General features: G+C 37.6%; 2 protein-coding genes across 6 annotated transcripts in view; one reads left to right on the top strand and one right to left on the bottom strand.

Moving 5' to 3' along the window:
* Window positions 1-272, bottom strand: part of LOC108717977 (phosphatidylinositol glycan anchor biosynthesis class U protein-like) — a 30,439-nt gene extending 30,167 nt beyond the window's left edge. For all 5 annotated transcript variants that reach the window (XM_041564657.1, XM_041564655.1, XM_041564656.1 and 2 more), the window contains exon 1: window positions 133-272. In XM_041564657.1, coding sequence (XP_041420591.1) covers window positions 133-136 — 4 coding nt within the window. In that variant the 5' untranslated portion in view covers window positions 137-272. The remainder of the gene's footprint in view (window positions 1-132) is intronic.
* On the top strand, window positions 271-14,374 carry slc35a1.S (solute carrier family 35 (CMP-sialic acid transporter), member A1 S homeolog). Its single transcript, XM_018265449.2, has 8 exons — window positions 271-431; window positions 2,093-2,270; window positions 5,334-5,493; window positions 6,434-6,586; window positions 8,637-8,703; window positions 10,391-10,567; window positions 12,082-12,216; window positions 13,645-14,374. The coding sequence occupies exons 1-8, from the start codon at window positions 419-421 to the stop codon at window positions 13,776-13,778; spliced, it is 1,017 nt and encodes a 338-aa protein (XP_018120938.1). The 5' UTR covers window positions 271-418; the 3' UTR covers window positions 13,779-14,374.
* The last annotated feature ends 166 nt before the right edge of the window (window positions 14,375-14,540 follow it).

The following is a 14,540-nucleotide window of genomic DNA, read 5'->3' as shown; positions in this document are numbered from 1 at the left end:
GTAAAAGATTAGCAGCCTCCACTGAATAGTAAACGCCCCCGTATTTCACAAGCGCCCCGATATTACAGTAAGGGAAAAAAGTAAAATCCTGCCCCAAGAAAAAACCTAATGCTGCCCAGCTCAACCACATACTCATTCATTGGAGCACTGTGGCAGGGTTCTTATCCAGGCAATCCCCGATTGACCACCATTTGAAGAAGGCGCCGAATATGCGCCGAATGTCACGTGACGGAGGCGTTCCCCGAGACGTTCGCGTGTGCGTGACGTCATCCACGGCCTGTTGTCAATTTGGAACTAGCAGCTACCCTCCCCTCTTGGCCCCTAGAGATTAGCAAGCGTGGATGCGTTTCTGTGCACGTCACTTCCGACAGGTTCTTTGCAGTAGTAGCGCCGGGAGCCGCTTTGGAGAAGTGTCAGGATGGCAGCCAGAGGTAAGTACTGTGCGGTTTGGGTCCGCCAAAGAACCATAACTGGGGACGCACATCCTGTAGCTGTATATTAGCTGCAATAAATGGCCAATGGTTTTAGTCAGTGATATTTGGTGTGTGGCAGTGGCAGTAAGTGCCCCATGTCATGTCTCCCTTTCCTTAATACATTTCCTATATACTCTGTGGTGGCTAAATAAGTAGCTACATCCCTGCTGCCTAATGTGCAGTCTATTCAGCAGATCCACATTTCCTGCATTCCCTAAGGTTTCATTTGGTACCAATGAAAATCGTGTGTAGGATGATCACATCTCTTTGGATTTATTTTATGAAATAAAAGACTGTATGATTCCTGAAAGGAAGAATAAACTCTGCAAAGAACAGCCTGTCACAAGCACAACCATAAGAGAAGTACAGTAATTATCAGTCTGTTTGGGGATTAAATAAAGTAACCCTGTATATTCACCTAAATCCTTTTCTTTGTTTACCAATGGGGAATCACATTCAAATGATATGATGTAAATAATCTGATTATACCCAGCGCTGCAGCTGGATGAAATTGAATTGCTGTCCTGCAGACACCTCAGTGAAATGCATTAGCGCATCTATTCAAGGTTATCCAGAGTGATGGCCCTGCTTTCAAATTAACACATTTTTGGGTCCCCGTTAAAGTTTGCTATGTGTATAAATTGTGTGAGTTCCTCATAGAGACCATACTGGTGCTTCACTTCCTCTCGTTAAAGACATTTGTACAATAGGTGCTTTTGCCCAAGCATTAAAGTCAATCACTATGCAATCATAGCAGGGTACTGCAGTTCTTTTAAGCAATATCATCATTTTCCACCATATATTCTTAATAAATGTATATTGGTGCAAATGACTAGCAGTTGTAACTTTTAGGTGCACTTAAAGCTTTATGAAGCAGAGTTTATGTGCCAGTGCTTTTAAAACATAGGGGCATGAGTAGAGTGACTTGCTGAAGGGCAGAGAAATCACCTATCCATCCATTCCAACCACAAGTCAATGCTTACATTTGGTGAGTTTTGGTGATGGTGGATTTAATGCCTGTCAGTACTTCTGCAACATGGAGCAAATGGGTGTAACGACATGTGCCATTACCCTTAGGCAAAAGACGTTAACATATTTCTCTTTGCAAGGATCAAACCCTGGTCTCTATAGGCAGCTGTTTTTTGACGTAACTATTGGGATCTATATTAATATATTTTAAAACATGTTTGCAAAGGGATGTATATTTTGCAACTAATTGCTATGCTCTGCACTGCTGGTTCTTACTTTGAAACAATAAACCAGAAGCCTGATGACTAAGAGACCTTTGAAAAAGCATACAGTGCATTGAGGGAATTAGTCTTGTCTTTTTAGAGAGTTGGCATTTGCTTCTCTGTTTTGAGTCAGAACCAGTATAATAAATAAATTCTGCTTTCAGTTGCAGTTACACTTACAAATACCTTTTAAAGCCATAAATACTTTTTAATTAACTTATAATCACATGAGGCAAAAATTTATTTTTGGGGTTATGTTCTCCTACACATATCCCTTCCTATTTTGCCACTGGCAACAATTTTTTTGTGCGAAAGGATTCATATGAAAGTTGGCTAATATTTAAATAATAATTTAAAATTATTTACATTTTCTTCCTTGTCCATTAGAAAATGTCAGTCTGCTCTTCAAGCTGTATTGCTTACTGGTAATGACCCTTATTGCTGCTGCGTATACTATAGTTCTTCGCTACACAAGGACCGTAACAACAGAAATGTACTTTTCCACGACAGCTGTATGCATCACAGAGGTGATTAAGTTGCTACTGAGTGTGTGCATTCTGGCAAAGTAAGTACTTCTTTTGAAGAACGCTAATATGCAACTGTTTGATGATGATGATTGTATATAATGCACATAGAGAATGTGCTACAAGCAGATCTTGTATAAGTAGCAACTTCTGTAATATTTATAGTTAATATACAGGTATGGGACCTGTTCTACACAATTCTTGGGGCCTGGGGGTTTCCGGATAATGAATCTTTCCATAATTTGGATCATCATACTATAAGTCTACTAGAAAATCATTACATTACATATACCCAATAGGCTGGGTTTGCTTCCAATAAGGATTAATTATATCTTAGTTTGAATTTGAAAATTTTAATTATTTGGATAAAGTGGAGTCAATGGGAGGCAGGCATTCTGTAATTCGGATCTTTCTGTATAAAGGGTTTCTGGATAATGGATCCCATACCTGTACTGATTTGTCATGGGTACTATACTTATAGATTTGCCCAGCTGAGAAGAATATGTACAGTTTTCTGCTTAGTGATACACTACGCTACACTAGCTTTGTACATGAAAATCAATTTAAACGAGCATTTTTGTGGTTTTGAACATTACTGAAACTTGACTTCATTTTTAAAATGGCCAGCATTATTATTATTAACTTGTATTTATAGAGCGCCAACATATTGCGCAGCGCTGTCTACAGAAAGTCACTGTAACTCAATTTTGCATATGTTTTCTACATAATTAAGGAGTTTTTTTTAATTACATTTCGCTCTTTGGGAACATTGTATGCACAATCTTCTTACTCAGAAAAAAACAGATATGTTATCTGTTGACTTACAATGCTTAAATGATAACTCTAGTCATAGTTATGTAGAATGAGCTTTGAAAATCGTACTTTGTCTGGCATTTGTTATAACATCAATCGTACTTTGGCATTTGTTATGAAATCCTATTTTTTATTTGGCATTGTATATCATCTTGGCTTCATTTACTCTCTAAATTCTGGCACCACATGTAGAGATGTGGCAGTTAGTCGTAGCTCTGTGTGTAGGGCCCCCCCCCCCCACTATTTTGTTTTGCTTTATAAAATCTTATACAGCTAAAGTGATACATCTGGATTGATCAAACAAGTGCTGTTTGAACATCATTGTGTGCGTCCAACTTGCTTATGAACTAAACATTAGGCACCATCTCCCCTATCACAAAGGGGAAGGGGTGGAGCAGGCACAGCAAATAGAGGCTGCTGGAGGTGGAATCAGGGAGGGCATAGTAAAAGTGACCATAGATGTTAAGATTTTCAAAAGATCCGAAATGATCGTTTAAAGTTTAAATATATGATTTGTCCATCAACTAAAAAGACCATTCCAAACAATATAGTCTAGTTGAAGCTAGCAAACTGTGGCTAGCTGCCTGCTTGGCCCTGCAAACAATTGGACAATGGATACATATCATTTGTGACCAATGAAAATTTTCGATCGATTTTCTGATTGACAACCCTGTGATAATTTGACGAAAAATCTTAACGTCTATGGCCACCTTTAGGTTGTGGGGGCGGGAAGGGTTTTGAGGTAACCCACACATCACATTTGCATATTGACATAAAAAAAGTCTAACAGTAGTAATCTGTTTTTTAATCTGTTGTCTTGCAGCTAGACAGGGGTGCAAATAATATGAACCAGATTTTTTTTGTGTTTTTGTTGCAATTTTACATTTACAAATAACTTTACTTCTATATCTACTTTATATGGTATTTCATACTGATGGGAGCAATGTGATAGTGTCTGTGTTTATTTGTTTATTTTCCATGAGTTGCTGAGCAACTCCATTTCAGGACAGCATTTTCTACTTGTACAGTACTTTTCTAAAGGTCAGAAATGGTATAAATCATAGGAACTGACTAGTTATGTATTATAACATACACTGAGGAAATCTGTCCTGTGAAATGTACTGAATTCATTGGGCGTAATTTGGTGTGGTTTTTTTTTTTTTCTTCTCATAAATGCACTCAAGTTAATGGTTGGGTTTTTTTTTCCCAACAAATGCATTGGCATACATGGGCATATTTTCTCAGGTCAAGAAATGCATTGGAGTTAATGAGAACATGCATGTTGGGTGACTGTCGCTCACAAATACTGATAACTGCCTTTGCAAATAACAGTAGTGTGACAGTGGGATGTGCCAGCAATTACAGGTGATTTCCATTAAATAAGGGATGGTATTTTGGTCGTAATTTTGTCACCTTCCCACATAGCTATATATATCAACTGAGTGACAAAATACCCCATCTAGCTTCTCCACCAATAATTTCAGCAACAATTGTAAGTAAGAAGATTTAATCCCGGTGGCATGTTATTGCCACTCAGTAATTAGTAGAAACTCTGAGGGACAATTGCACAATCACACGTGATTACTATTGAAATCTGTAAGGAGCACTGACAGCTGAGCAGGCAATTGTCTGGGCAAGCAAATTCTCTGTTTTCATTTATAAAAACCATGGCATTATATAACCTGTGTTTCTGACTAACTCAGGGCAGAGACACACGTGGAGATTCAGGGAGATTAGTCACCTGGCGACAAATCGCCTCTTCTTCCCCGAACTGACTCCCCACTGGCTAGAATCTAAATAGCCACTTAATGGCACTCGAAACGATTTGTTTTCCGAAGTTGCCCGAAGTTTCCTCGTGAGGCAACTTAGCTGTAACTTGCACCTTTATAAACTCTCTCAAAACTTTTCCTGTATTTTTTTGAAAACAAATATTTATACTTAAACAAGGTTTAATTAACAGTATGCAAATATTGGTGATCCAAGATATAAGCAAGGTTGCCTTTATTCATGTTTATTGGAATTGCTTATTCCAGTTGTGTCCCCATATTTTCCTAAAAAATAGGCTACAGATTTTAGCTAGGATTGTGTTCAAATATGTCAAATGCTGTACCTGAACCTAAGAAACCAAAACTTACCTAGTTCTAAAAAACTCTCTATATGAATGTCTTGTTGCTCTTATTGGCTAATAATCATTTCAATTGACAAAACTCTCTTATTACTAGGGCATTGTTGGTTTAATTACAGTGAGCAAAATAAAAGACTCCTATGCTGTTCTTTAATGTTTCATTTAGAGAAACTGGAAGTCTTGGTAGACTGATGACTTCTTTGAAGGAAAATATATTGGGAAGCCCAGTGGAGATGCTGAAGCTGTCAGTGCCGTCCCTGGTTTATGCTTTGCAGAATAACATGGCATTTGTGGCACTGAGCAATCTTGATGCTGCTGTGTATCAGGTGAGTACTAGTGTTATGTAGAACACATAAGCCAAATTCCTCCCGGTATGGTGCATGATAGTACCATTAGTAAGAAGCTCAGAAAAAGACAGCAAGAAAAATGATAAATATAGTGCAGTAATGTATTACTTTTTTTGCAACACATTTTTGTGCTCCACTTTCCTTAATTACTTAAAAGTGAAACCAGTTTTTTCAGTCACCCTTTTGATAGAATTTTAGCTTCTCCTTTAAACCTACTCAAAAGTGCTTTTACACCAGGGCAGGGTGGGTACGTTTAAATGGCTGTATAGCTTTCAACAAACATTTCTCCCCAATGTATCTCCTCCTGGTTTTCTGGGAACAATTTAGTTACTAGTAATTTAAAATTACACTCACATAAATAGAATAAAAATCGCTTGTCAGTCCATCCAGTTCTCAATGCACTTTACCTGTTCGCTATGTTAACTTTTCAATCTCGCATGCCGGCAAAGTTATCTCACAGCGTCTCTCTCTCCAGGTGTCGTCACCAATCTCCGCCTGGCGCGTTTCATCACTTTAACTTCATCAAAGGCTTAGAGTACCCACCCTCCCCTGGTGTAGAAGCACTTTGAGTAGTTTTAAAAGAGAAGTTAACTCTATCCCACAGTTTTACCAAAAGGTCACTGGTGAATGAAAATAACTGGTTTCACGTATAAGTAATTAAGGAAAGTGGAGCACAAAAGGGTGTTGTAAAAAAAATTACTGCACTGTATTTATCGTTTTTCTTGCTGTCTTTTCCTTATCTTATTAAGAAGTGCTGTTTCATAGTACTTGGATTATCTATCAATTATACCAGTTGGAGAATGGAAGAAAGAAACGGCTAGAGGATTGAACTCGGGGCCCTTTGAAAAAAAATTTTTTAGTACCATTAGTAAGCCATGTATCTGTAAGCACCTGATTTTTTTCTGTTCCTTCTCCATAGGTTACCTACCAGCTGAAAATCCCCTGCACTGCATTGTGTACGGTGTTGATGTTGAATCGCTCACTGAGTAAGCTGCAGTGGTTCTCTGTATTGATGTTGTGTGGAGGTGTCACCCTAGTGCAGTACAGTCCAGCAGAAGCCACTAAAGTACAGGTAACAGGTTCATATGAATAGATTTAATATATAATTTGTGTAGGTCCGGTCTGAGAGTTCAGAGTATGACAGGAAGAGTAACTGGATTGTAAATACAGCTTAATAAAGGTATTTGTTATGGGAAACATAACATACACAGTATTATCCAACCAAGAGGAAAGATCTGCTGTATTCTGTGTACTTATTTATATTTTATTATATTTTCAAAGGGCAAACAACATTTAAGAAAACTTTCTTCTGTAGGAATCTTGATATAGTGATAAAAACTGGTTGTGGTACAGAATACTACAAGAAATATAAAGAATCTAATATTTAAAAATAAGTTACTGCTTTGCAATAACCTGTACCTGTTAAGTGCAATGCACTGCGATGGTGAGACACCTTGTGCTGTCCCAGTTCTCCTTAACATAAAAACTTAAATGCAAAACATTAAAGAAAAACCATAGATTTGTCCAATAAACTTGTTGACAGGAGAATCCTAATACTGGGAGTTGATTATACAGAATGTGCTGGGAGTTGTGCATGTTAGTGAAGGGACTGATTGTGCATCTGCACCCAAGTGTGCGTGAGTATTTTAATTTAAAAAGAGGATTCTGACATGATTTTTATGGTGTAGTTTTTATTTATAAATTACACTGTTTACATTGCAAATAATTCACTCTACAATATAAAATGTAATTCCTGAACCAACAGTTGTAATATTGGAGTGTAGACAGCCATCTCAGGTCATTTTGCCTGGTCATGTGCTTTTAGAATGAGCCAGCACTTTAGGATGGAACTGCTTTCTGACAGGCTGTTGTTTCTCCTACTCAATGTAACTGAATGTGTCTCAGTGTGACCAGGATTTTACTATTGCTGTTCTTAGATCTACCAGGCAGCTATTATCTTGTGTTAGGGAGCTGCTATCTGGTTACCTTCCCATTGTTCTGTTGTTATGCTGCCGGGGGGGGGGGTGATATCACTCCAACTTGCAGAACAGCAGTAAAGAGTGACTGAAGTTAATCCGAGTCACATGACTGGGGCAGCTGGGAAATTGACAATATGTCTAACCCCATGTCCGGTTTCAAAACTAAATATAAAAATATATGTTTGCTCTTTTGAAAAACTGAATTTCAGTGCAGAAGTCTGCTGGAGCAGTACTATTTACTGATGCATTTTGAAAAAAACAAGTTTTCCCATGACAGTATCCCTTTAAGCAATATGGCATAAATGAACATTTTAGGTGATAAAGGATAATATACTCCCTACTAAAATGTATATATTTATTAGAAGTATAATAGAAGTCTGATCAGGTAGGTCATCTCTTTTAAAAAAAGTACTTGACCTGTGGACTGTGTGGACCTGTGGATTGTTTATTCTGGTGACTTTTAAATCATAGTAGGGGGTCGGTTATGCTCTAGCTGTAGGTAAATGATTAGCAGATAAGTAAGGAGTGGATATTTCTCCTGTTATTATGCCATACTCCTGACTGGCAATATTAATAACTCTGCTTTCATTTTGACTTTCTGCAACCCCCCCAAAATAATAAAAGCACTTCACGTTCCACTGCTCAGCAAATAAACCATTCCTGTCTGAGGTTATTGCTAGTTGTAACACCAAAAAAAAGTGTTTTAAAATAATTAACGAAAACTGAAAGTGTATCATATTATGTGATTTTATATATATTAAATTATTTTCTTTTGACTCCTGTTACATAAACAATAGCAGCACACATACTTTCATTCTATAGGAATCTTGGGAACATTCATACCTTGTTACCATAGATATTTTTGTATTGAATTCAGAGTGCATTGCTGTGATATTTACCTTTCCTATGCATCAAAAAATCAGCACTCGGCCAAATATTACACAATGGCCTCATTGTCTGTGAATTGGCAGGTTATATTTCCATAATGAACTGCTTGTGGCATACATTTGTATTTATATTTGATTTATTATTTTGGCTACCACCTAACTACTGCATCCCAACTAACTATTTCAAATGCTTCATATTTTAAAAAAGAAAGAGAATAAAATGTATTTCTGCTTTTTATACTTTAATTTTTTACAGATTGAACAGAATTATTTACTGGGAATAGGTGCTGTTGCTATTGCTGTGCTGTGTTCTGGATTTGCAGGTATACAGGATCCAAATACACCCTCTGTCTTGCCTTTTCATCCAAATTTTTTCTTTCTAGAGGGTATCAAAATCATTTTATACTTCAATATATTTGGTGCCTTCGCTATAGGACAGTGGTCCCCAACCAGTAGCTCGCGAGCAACATGTTGCTCACCAACCCCTTGGATGTTGCTACCAGTGGCCTCAAAGCAGGTGCTTATTTTTGAATTCCAGGCTTGGAGGCAAGTTTTTGTTGCATAAAAAAACAGTTGTACTGCTAAACAGGTAAACTGCCAGCCATATAGAGGCTACTCAATAGTCAATCACAGCTCTTATTTGACATCCCCATAGACTTTTTCATGCTTGTGTTGCTCTTCAAATCTTTTTACATTTAAATGTGGCTCACAAGTAAAAAAGGTTATGGACCCCTGCTATAGGATAACCAAGCATGGCTTTGTCACGCAACAGCAGCAAACCAGTTAGCTAAAAGAGCTACTCCAGCATTGTAAGGGTTAACCCTGCTGCTCTCTTTTCCTTAAGGAGAAGGAAAGGCCTATTGTTTTTTAAAGGATTTTATTTTGCATTTTGGACACAAACAAAGAAAGATTAACAATAAATTATAATATAACAATCATACTTGGCACTTAGAGAAAATACTGGGTACAATCGTTTACATATCAGAAGTGGCTGTCATATCCTGTCAGGGTACACCAGGCCCCGAAACATCTCAGTGCAGGAAAGGTCTATGTACATGGAGGCACCCCAAGTGATTATATATACTTGCCTCACATCCTGGGCCTGTGCTCACTGGAAGAATCCCGGGCTGGTGCAGTTTTCTGCTAATATGAGAACCGGCCCGAGGTTTCAGGTACCGTAAGTAAATACGATCACTTGCCTAACTTTTGGAACCTCCAAGTAAATACATACTTACTTCGCCTTTAAAATAGAACTACATGTATCTGAAATTAGATAAGAGATGTCGGTGGCTACTGTAAAAACAGAAGCATATGGGTAGCACTGACAATTTCTGGGGCCTAAGTAGAAGTTTGGAAATAAAGCAGATATTGTTGCCTTTATACTGAACTAAAGGCACAGGATCAGGTCACAATAAAATATATGGGTTATATAATTAGTGATGTTACAGAAATGGCTAAATGTGGCCTTATGCACTTTTCACTAATCCACAACTTACAACAGTTATGAGCAGACCAATGTATTTTTTGTGTCCTGCTAATTTTTTTATATATATATATATTTTTTTTTTTTTTTGCACCAATCTTTTTTGCAGTGTTGGACTGGGGCACCAAGGCCCCACCAAAGAACCCGATATCAAGAGCCCGCCAACCACTAACAAGCTATTACTTTTATATTCATATTGTTAGTCTGAGCATTATATAATTAACATCCTCTCAGTGACATTTGGAATCCATGTCTTTTCCTGTCTTATACCCCCCCCCCCACAGTTCTAAATGAACAATCCACACACAATCCAAAAAAAATCGTAATCTTTGCGTCGATGGCCAGCTTAAGTTATGTACACAAGCTTTAGACATGGACTGAACCGTTGAAAACAAACTGGCAAATTATCTGTTCCAGGGAAAATATCTGTTTTATATACAATGTTGTGAAAATACAAAAAATGAAGAGCCCACATGAATTCTGTTTTATCTGCTTTAATGACCAAGATATTTCTTTTTCTATTTTAGGGGTTTATTTTGAGAAAGTTTTAAAAAGCACAGACACATCCCTGTGGGTGAGGAACATCCAGATGTACCTGTCTGGTATTTTGGTGACGGCATTAGGTGTATACATATCTGAAGGAGCACAAGTCATGGAAAAGGGCTTTTTTTATGGCTACAGTTTCCTTGTTTGGATTGTCATTTGTAAGTAGGCTGATGTTACTTCATATACTTCCTCCATTTATTCGGCCTTCCTTATATATTCAACATCATTGAACATTGACTAGGCTCATAAAACATTGTGGAGGTGATTTGTTAACATAGGTGTTAAATTGCACTTTGATCAGCATTAAGTGAAAGGCTAATGCCAGATGGGGCTGAAAATGGACCGGCTGAAATACAGACACCAGAAAGCAGTCCCTATGATTGTCCTGCCTGCACCCAGAACAATTGTGTTGGCCTGACAGAAATCATTGAGGAATGGCAACATACTTATTTTAGCAGGCCTATGTTCAGCCCCTTTCGGACTGTCTTTAAGGGGTTGTTCCTTTAAACTAACTTTCAGTATGCTGCAAGAGTGATCTTCTGTGGTTTTGGGGTTATGTAGTGTTTTATTCAGCAGCTCTCCAGTTTGCAGTTTCAATGGTCTGGTTGCTAGGGTCCAAATCACCCTAGCAACTATGCACTGATTTGAATAAGAGACTGTAATATGAATAGGTGAGGCCTGAATAGAAAGAGGCGTATAAAAAGTAGCAATAACAAAACATTTGTAGCCTTACAGAACATTTGTTTTTTAGATGGGGTCAGTGACCCCCATTGAAAGCTGGAAAGAGTCAGAAGAAAAAGGCAAATAATTCAAAAACTATAACAAAGAAAAAAATTAAGGGGCCAATTGCTTAGAATTTCCCATTCTATAACATACTGGGGTATGAATGGGGCCTTATACACTGCACCTACAATATGTTACCTGCTTCCAAGAAACCACCGCTGACTTAATAGCACATTAACTTGGTATATTTTGCTTTTCTGAAACCTCTAATGAAACAAGTTAAAAGCTTGGTTACAAAAACAAGTTAAAAGAGGGAATTAAAGTCTCAGAATCCATCACTTCACAAGTAGAACAAGGCAAAAGAGGGGTTTTGCATTATATTGTGACTTGAAGGGGGTGGGAATGTTTCTTATGATTATCATTGCTTCCTTTCAATTTGTGCTAGCAAGTATTTCTGTGTAGGGGTAAAAAATACATTTACAGTTATTTTTGGAAATTTACACAGTTTTTATGCACAGCTGAACGAGCTCTTGACAAAAAGTGGAGTATGTTTTCCCTTTAAATAAGTTATTTGTAGCAAGTTACCCTAAACTTAATATGTTTCTCTTGCCTGATATTCATTAATGCAGACACAGTATAGGTATAACATAGATTAAATAGTGAGTCTGCTGAGGGATGTTCCAAGCCTGGGACTTTCCTTGCACTTCACAGATCATAAAGTGCATCTATAGGCAGAATATCCCTTAGTAACAAGGATCCCCAAATCCATTTAAAATGGGTAAATAGATATAGATAATTAAAAATCTGCTTTAATTTGGAACCACAGATAAATAACAGCCAGCCAAAGAAACTTCTTGGCATCTGCAGCATTGTATGTTTATGATGGTGCTGCAGCAGACATTATTTGCCAGAACATATAAATTCTTTTGACGGCTCTGTTTTCTTGTAGTTCTTGCAAGTGTTGGAGGCCTCTACACATCGGTTGTGGTTAAATATACAGATAACATCATGAAGGGATTCTCTGCAGCAGCTGCAATTGTCCTGTCTACCGTCGCATCAGTGATTCTTTTCGGCTTACAGATAAGTATGTACCTTATTATCTCTATAGGCTGATCCGATCATCTGGAAGTATCATTTTATGTGTGCTTTAATGATGTGCGGGCCAGGCGGGTTCGGGACTGACCTCGCTGCCCCATTTGCGGGTCGCATTTGCGAGCCTGCTTCCAGTTTTATAGGTGCATGCCTGCCCGCAGGTCTATAAAAGGAAGTCGAAGTCCGGGCCGGTGCGGGTCTAGTTTTTCTCAACCTGCACATCACTAGTGTGCTTTGTTTTCACAATTTGTATGGAAAAAGTAGCAACAAAATCTCTGCAGATGCAATATGAGTAATATTTGCACACTCTTTACAGGAATAATCAGGGTAATATTCATATATGATTGCCACACTACGGTACAAGACATGGATAAGGGTCACGCCCAGGTATATTTTGTGGTATACAGCTGGTCAGACAATGAATACTTCCTCACGTGACCCCCAATGAATGGTTAAAGGAAAACTATACCTCCCATACAATATTGGTCGCTATAAAAATATATTGCATAAAACAGCTCATATATAAAACCCTACTTCATGTAAATAAACCATTTTCATAATAATATAATTTTCTAGTAATATGTGCCATTGGGTAATCATAAATAGAGAACTGCCATTTTTAAAAAAATTAGGGATCGTATGATTCAGGGTGCACACAAACAAACTATACTTGTTCAGTCACATGAGCCAATTAACAGACAGAGTTGTCTTTTGCTTCCACACTTCTTCCTGTTACAGTTAGAGTTGTAGTATTTCTGGTCAGGTGATCTCCGAGGCAGCACAGAGACCATCACGAAATGGTGGCTCAAGGCAAGAGATATAAAAGGGCAATATTTACTTAAATATATATTCCAGTTTGGTAAGATTCTTTAATATGCCACTTAATATGATATGAACTATCTGTTGCTTAAGTGTTCATTTTGGGGGTATAGTTTTTATAGTTGGAGCCTCAATTTAAATAATTGATATATATATATATATATATATATATTATTAGAAATATGTTGGAAGTAATGATGAATATGTCGATAAATGTTTTAGCAGCCAATTCTGTGAATAACTTTAATACATCCGTGCATAGGCGTACTGTATGAAAGAGATAAGAAGCCACAGTGAGCTTTTGGTGACATTTAGTGCTGTGTTCGCTTGCTGGAATTTTCTAGTGAGTGATCAGTGGCTGGAAAACAATTATCAGCCAAGTCAGATGTTTATCTCACACTCATGTGATTTTTACATCCCAAATCTAACTTATTTCCCCCCAAAGGCACAAGCTATCTTTTGCAGTTTATGTTAATTGTGACATGATGTAGATTACATGAACTACTATGTACAAAAGTATGGAATGACCTTGCCATTGTCCAGTTTATTTGCCATTTCATTGTAGTGTGTACATTTCTGATTTCTCTCTCCCTTTCTGCAGCTTTCACATTCGCCATTGGTGCGCTATTTGTTTGTGTGTCAATATACATATATGGTTTGCCAAGAAAAGATACAACGAAGATAGAGGTAAAGGAGCTAAGCAGCAACCTCAGTGGAAGACTGATCAGTGTGTGACGTTTGTCTGAGCATGACCATTAAGATTGTTAGAGGGTCACCCAGGCAAATCAAGTACAAATTCCATTCTCCTGCCTTCAGTCCAAGAGACAATGAAGAAGCAGGAAGTGTTCTGGCCTGTCCTGGCACAGCTTTAAAAACCATGTTTACAGTTGAATGTAACACATACAGGACTATATCGTATGGAAGGTCAAATCATGTATTTAATTGCTCAATATAGCTTTGTTAATTGATGTGTTAACATCTTGCAAAAGCGACATTGTTGGAAGGACCAAAGAAAATACCAAATGAAGGGAAACATCACAGACTGTGGCTCATTAAAGACCTAGCAGAACTAATTGCATTGCTGCATGCAAGTAAATGGCCCCTTGCACATGTGCCAGTGGAATATGCGGCAATTGTGCCCAAAGAGACATCATTAGCCATTTTTAGAATATTCTTTTTAATTTTGTTCTCACCGCTGCAGTATTTTCTGACTTGGAAATGCGTAGTTATTTAATTTGCACTTGTTAATATTTTTATGGGATCATTAAACTGGAGGCCAATATTTTTTTTTTTAAACTATGAAGGTAATAAAATTTTCGTAGTAAAAGCTTGTTTGATTTGGAGTTGGCCTTATTTGTGTCACAAGGAGGTAAGCGAGACTACAGATAAGCTTCTATTCAAAAGATAACATTCAATAGAAAACATTGGTACAGCAGTTTTAGAATTTTGAAGCGATACCTATGCCATTCCGCCAGCGATTCACATTCTTGCCGGCAG

The sequence above is a fragment of the Xenopus laevis genome, chromosome 5S, assembly GCF_017654675.1.
Source record: "Xenopus laevis strain J_2021 chromosome 5S, Xenopus_laevis_v10.1, whole genome shotgun sequence".
Lineage (NCBI taxonomy): Eukaryota > Metazoa > Chordata > Amphibia > Anura > Pipidae > Xenopus > Xenopus laevis.
The sequence above is the reverse complement of the archived record's forward strand: the minus strand, read 5'-3'. Positions and strand labels throughout refer to the sequence as shown.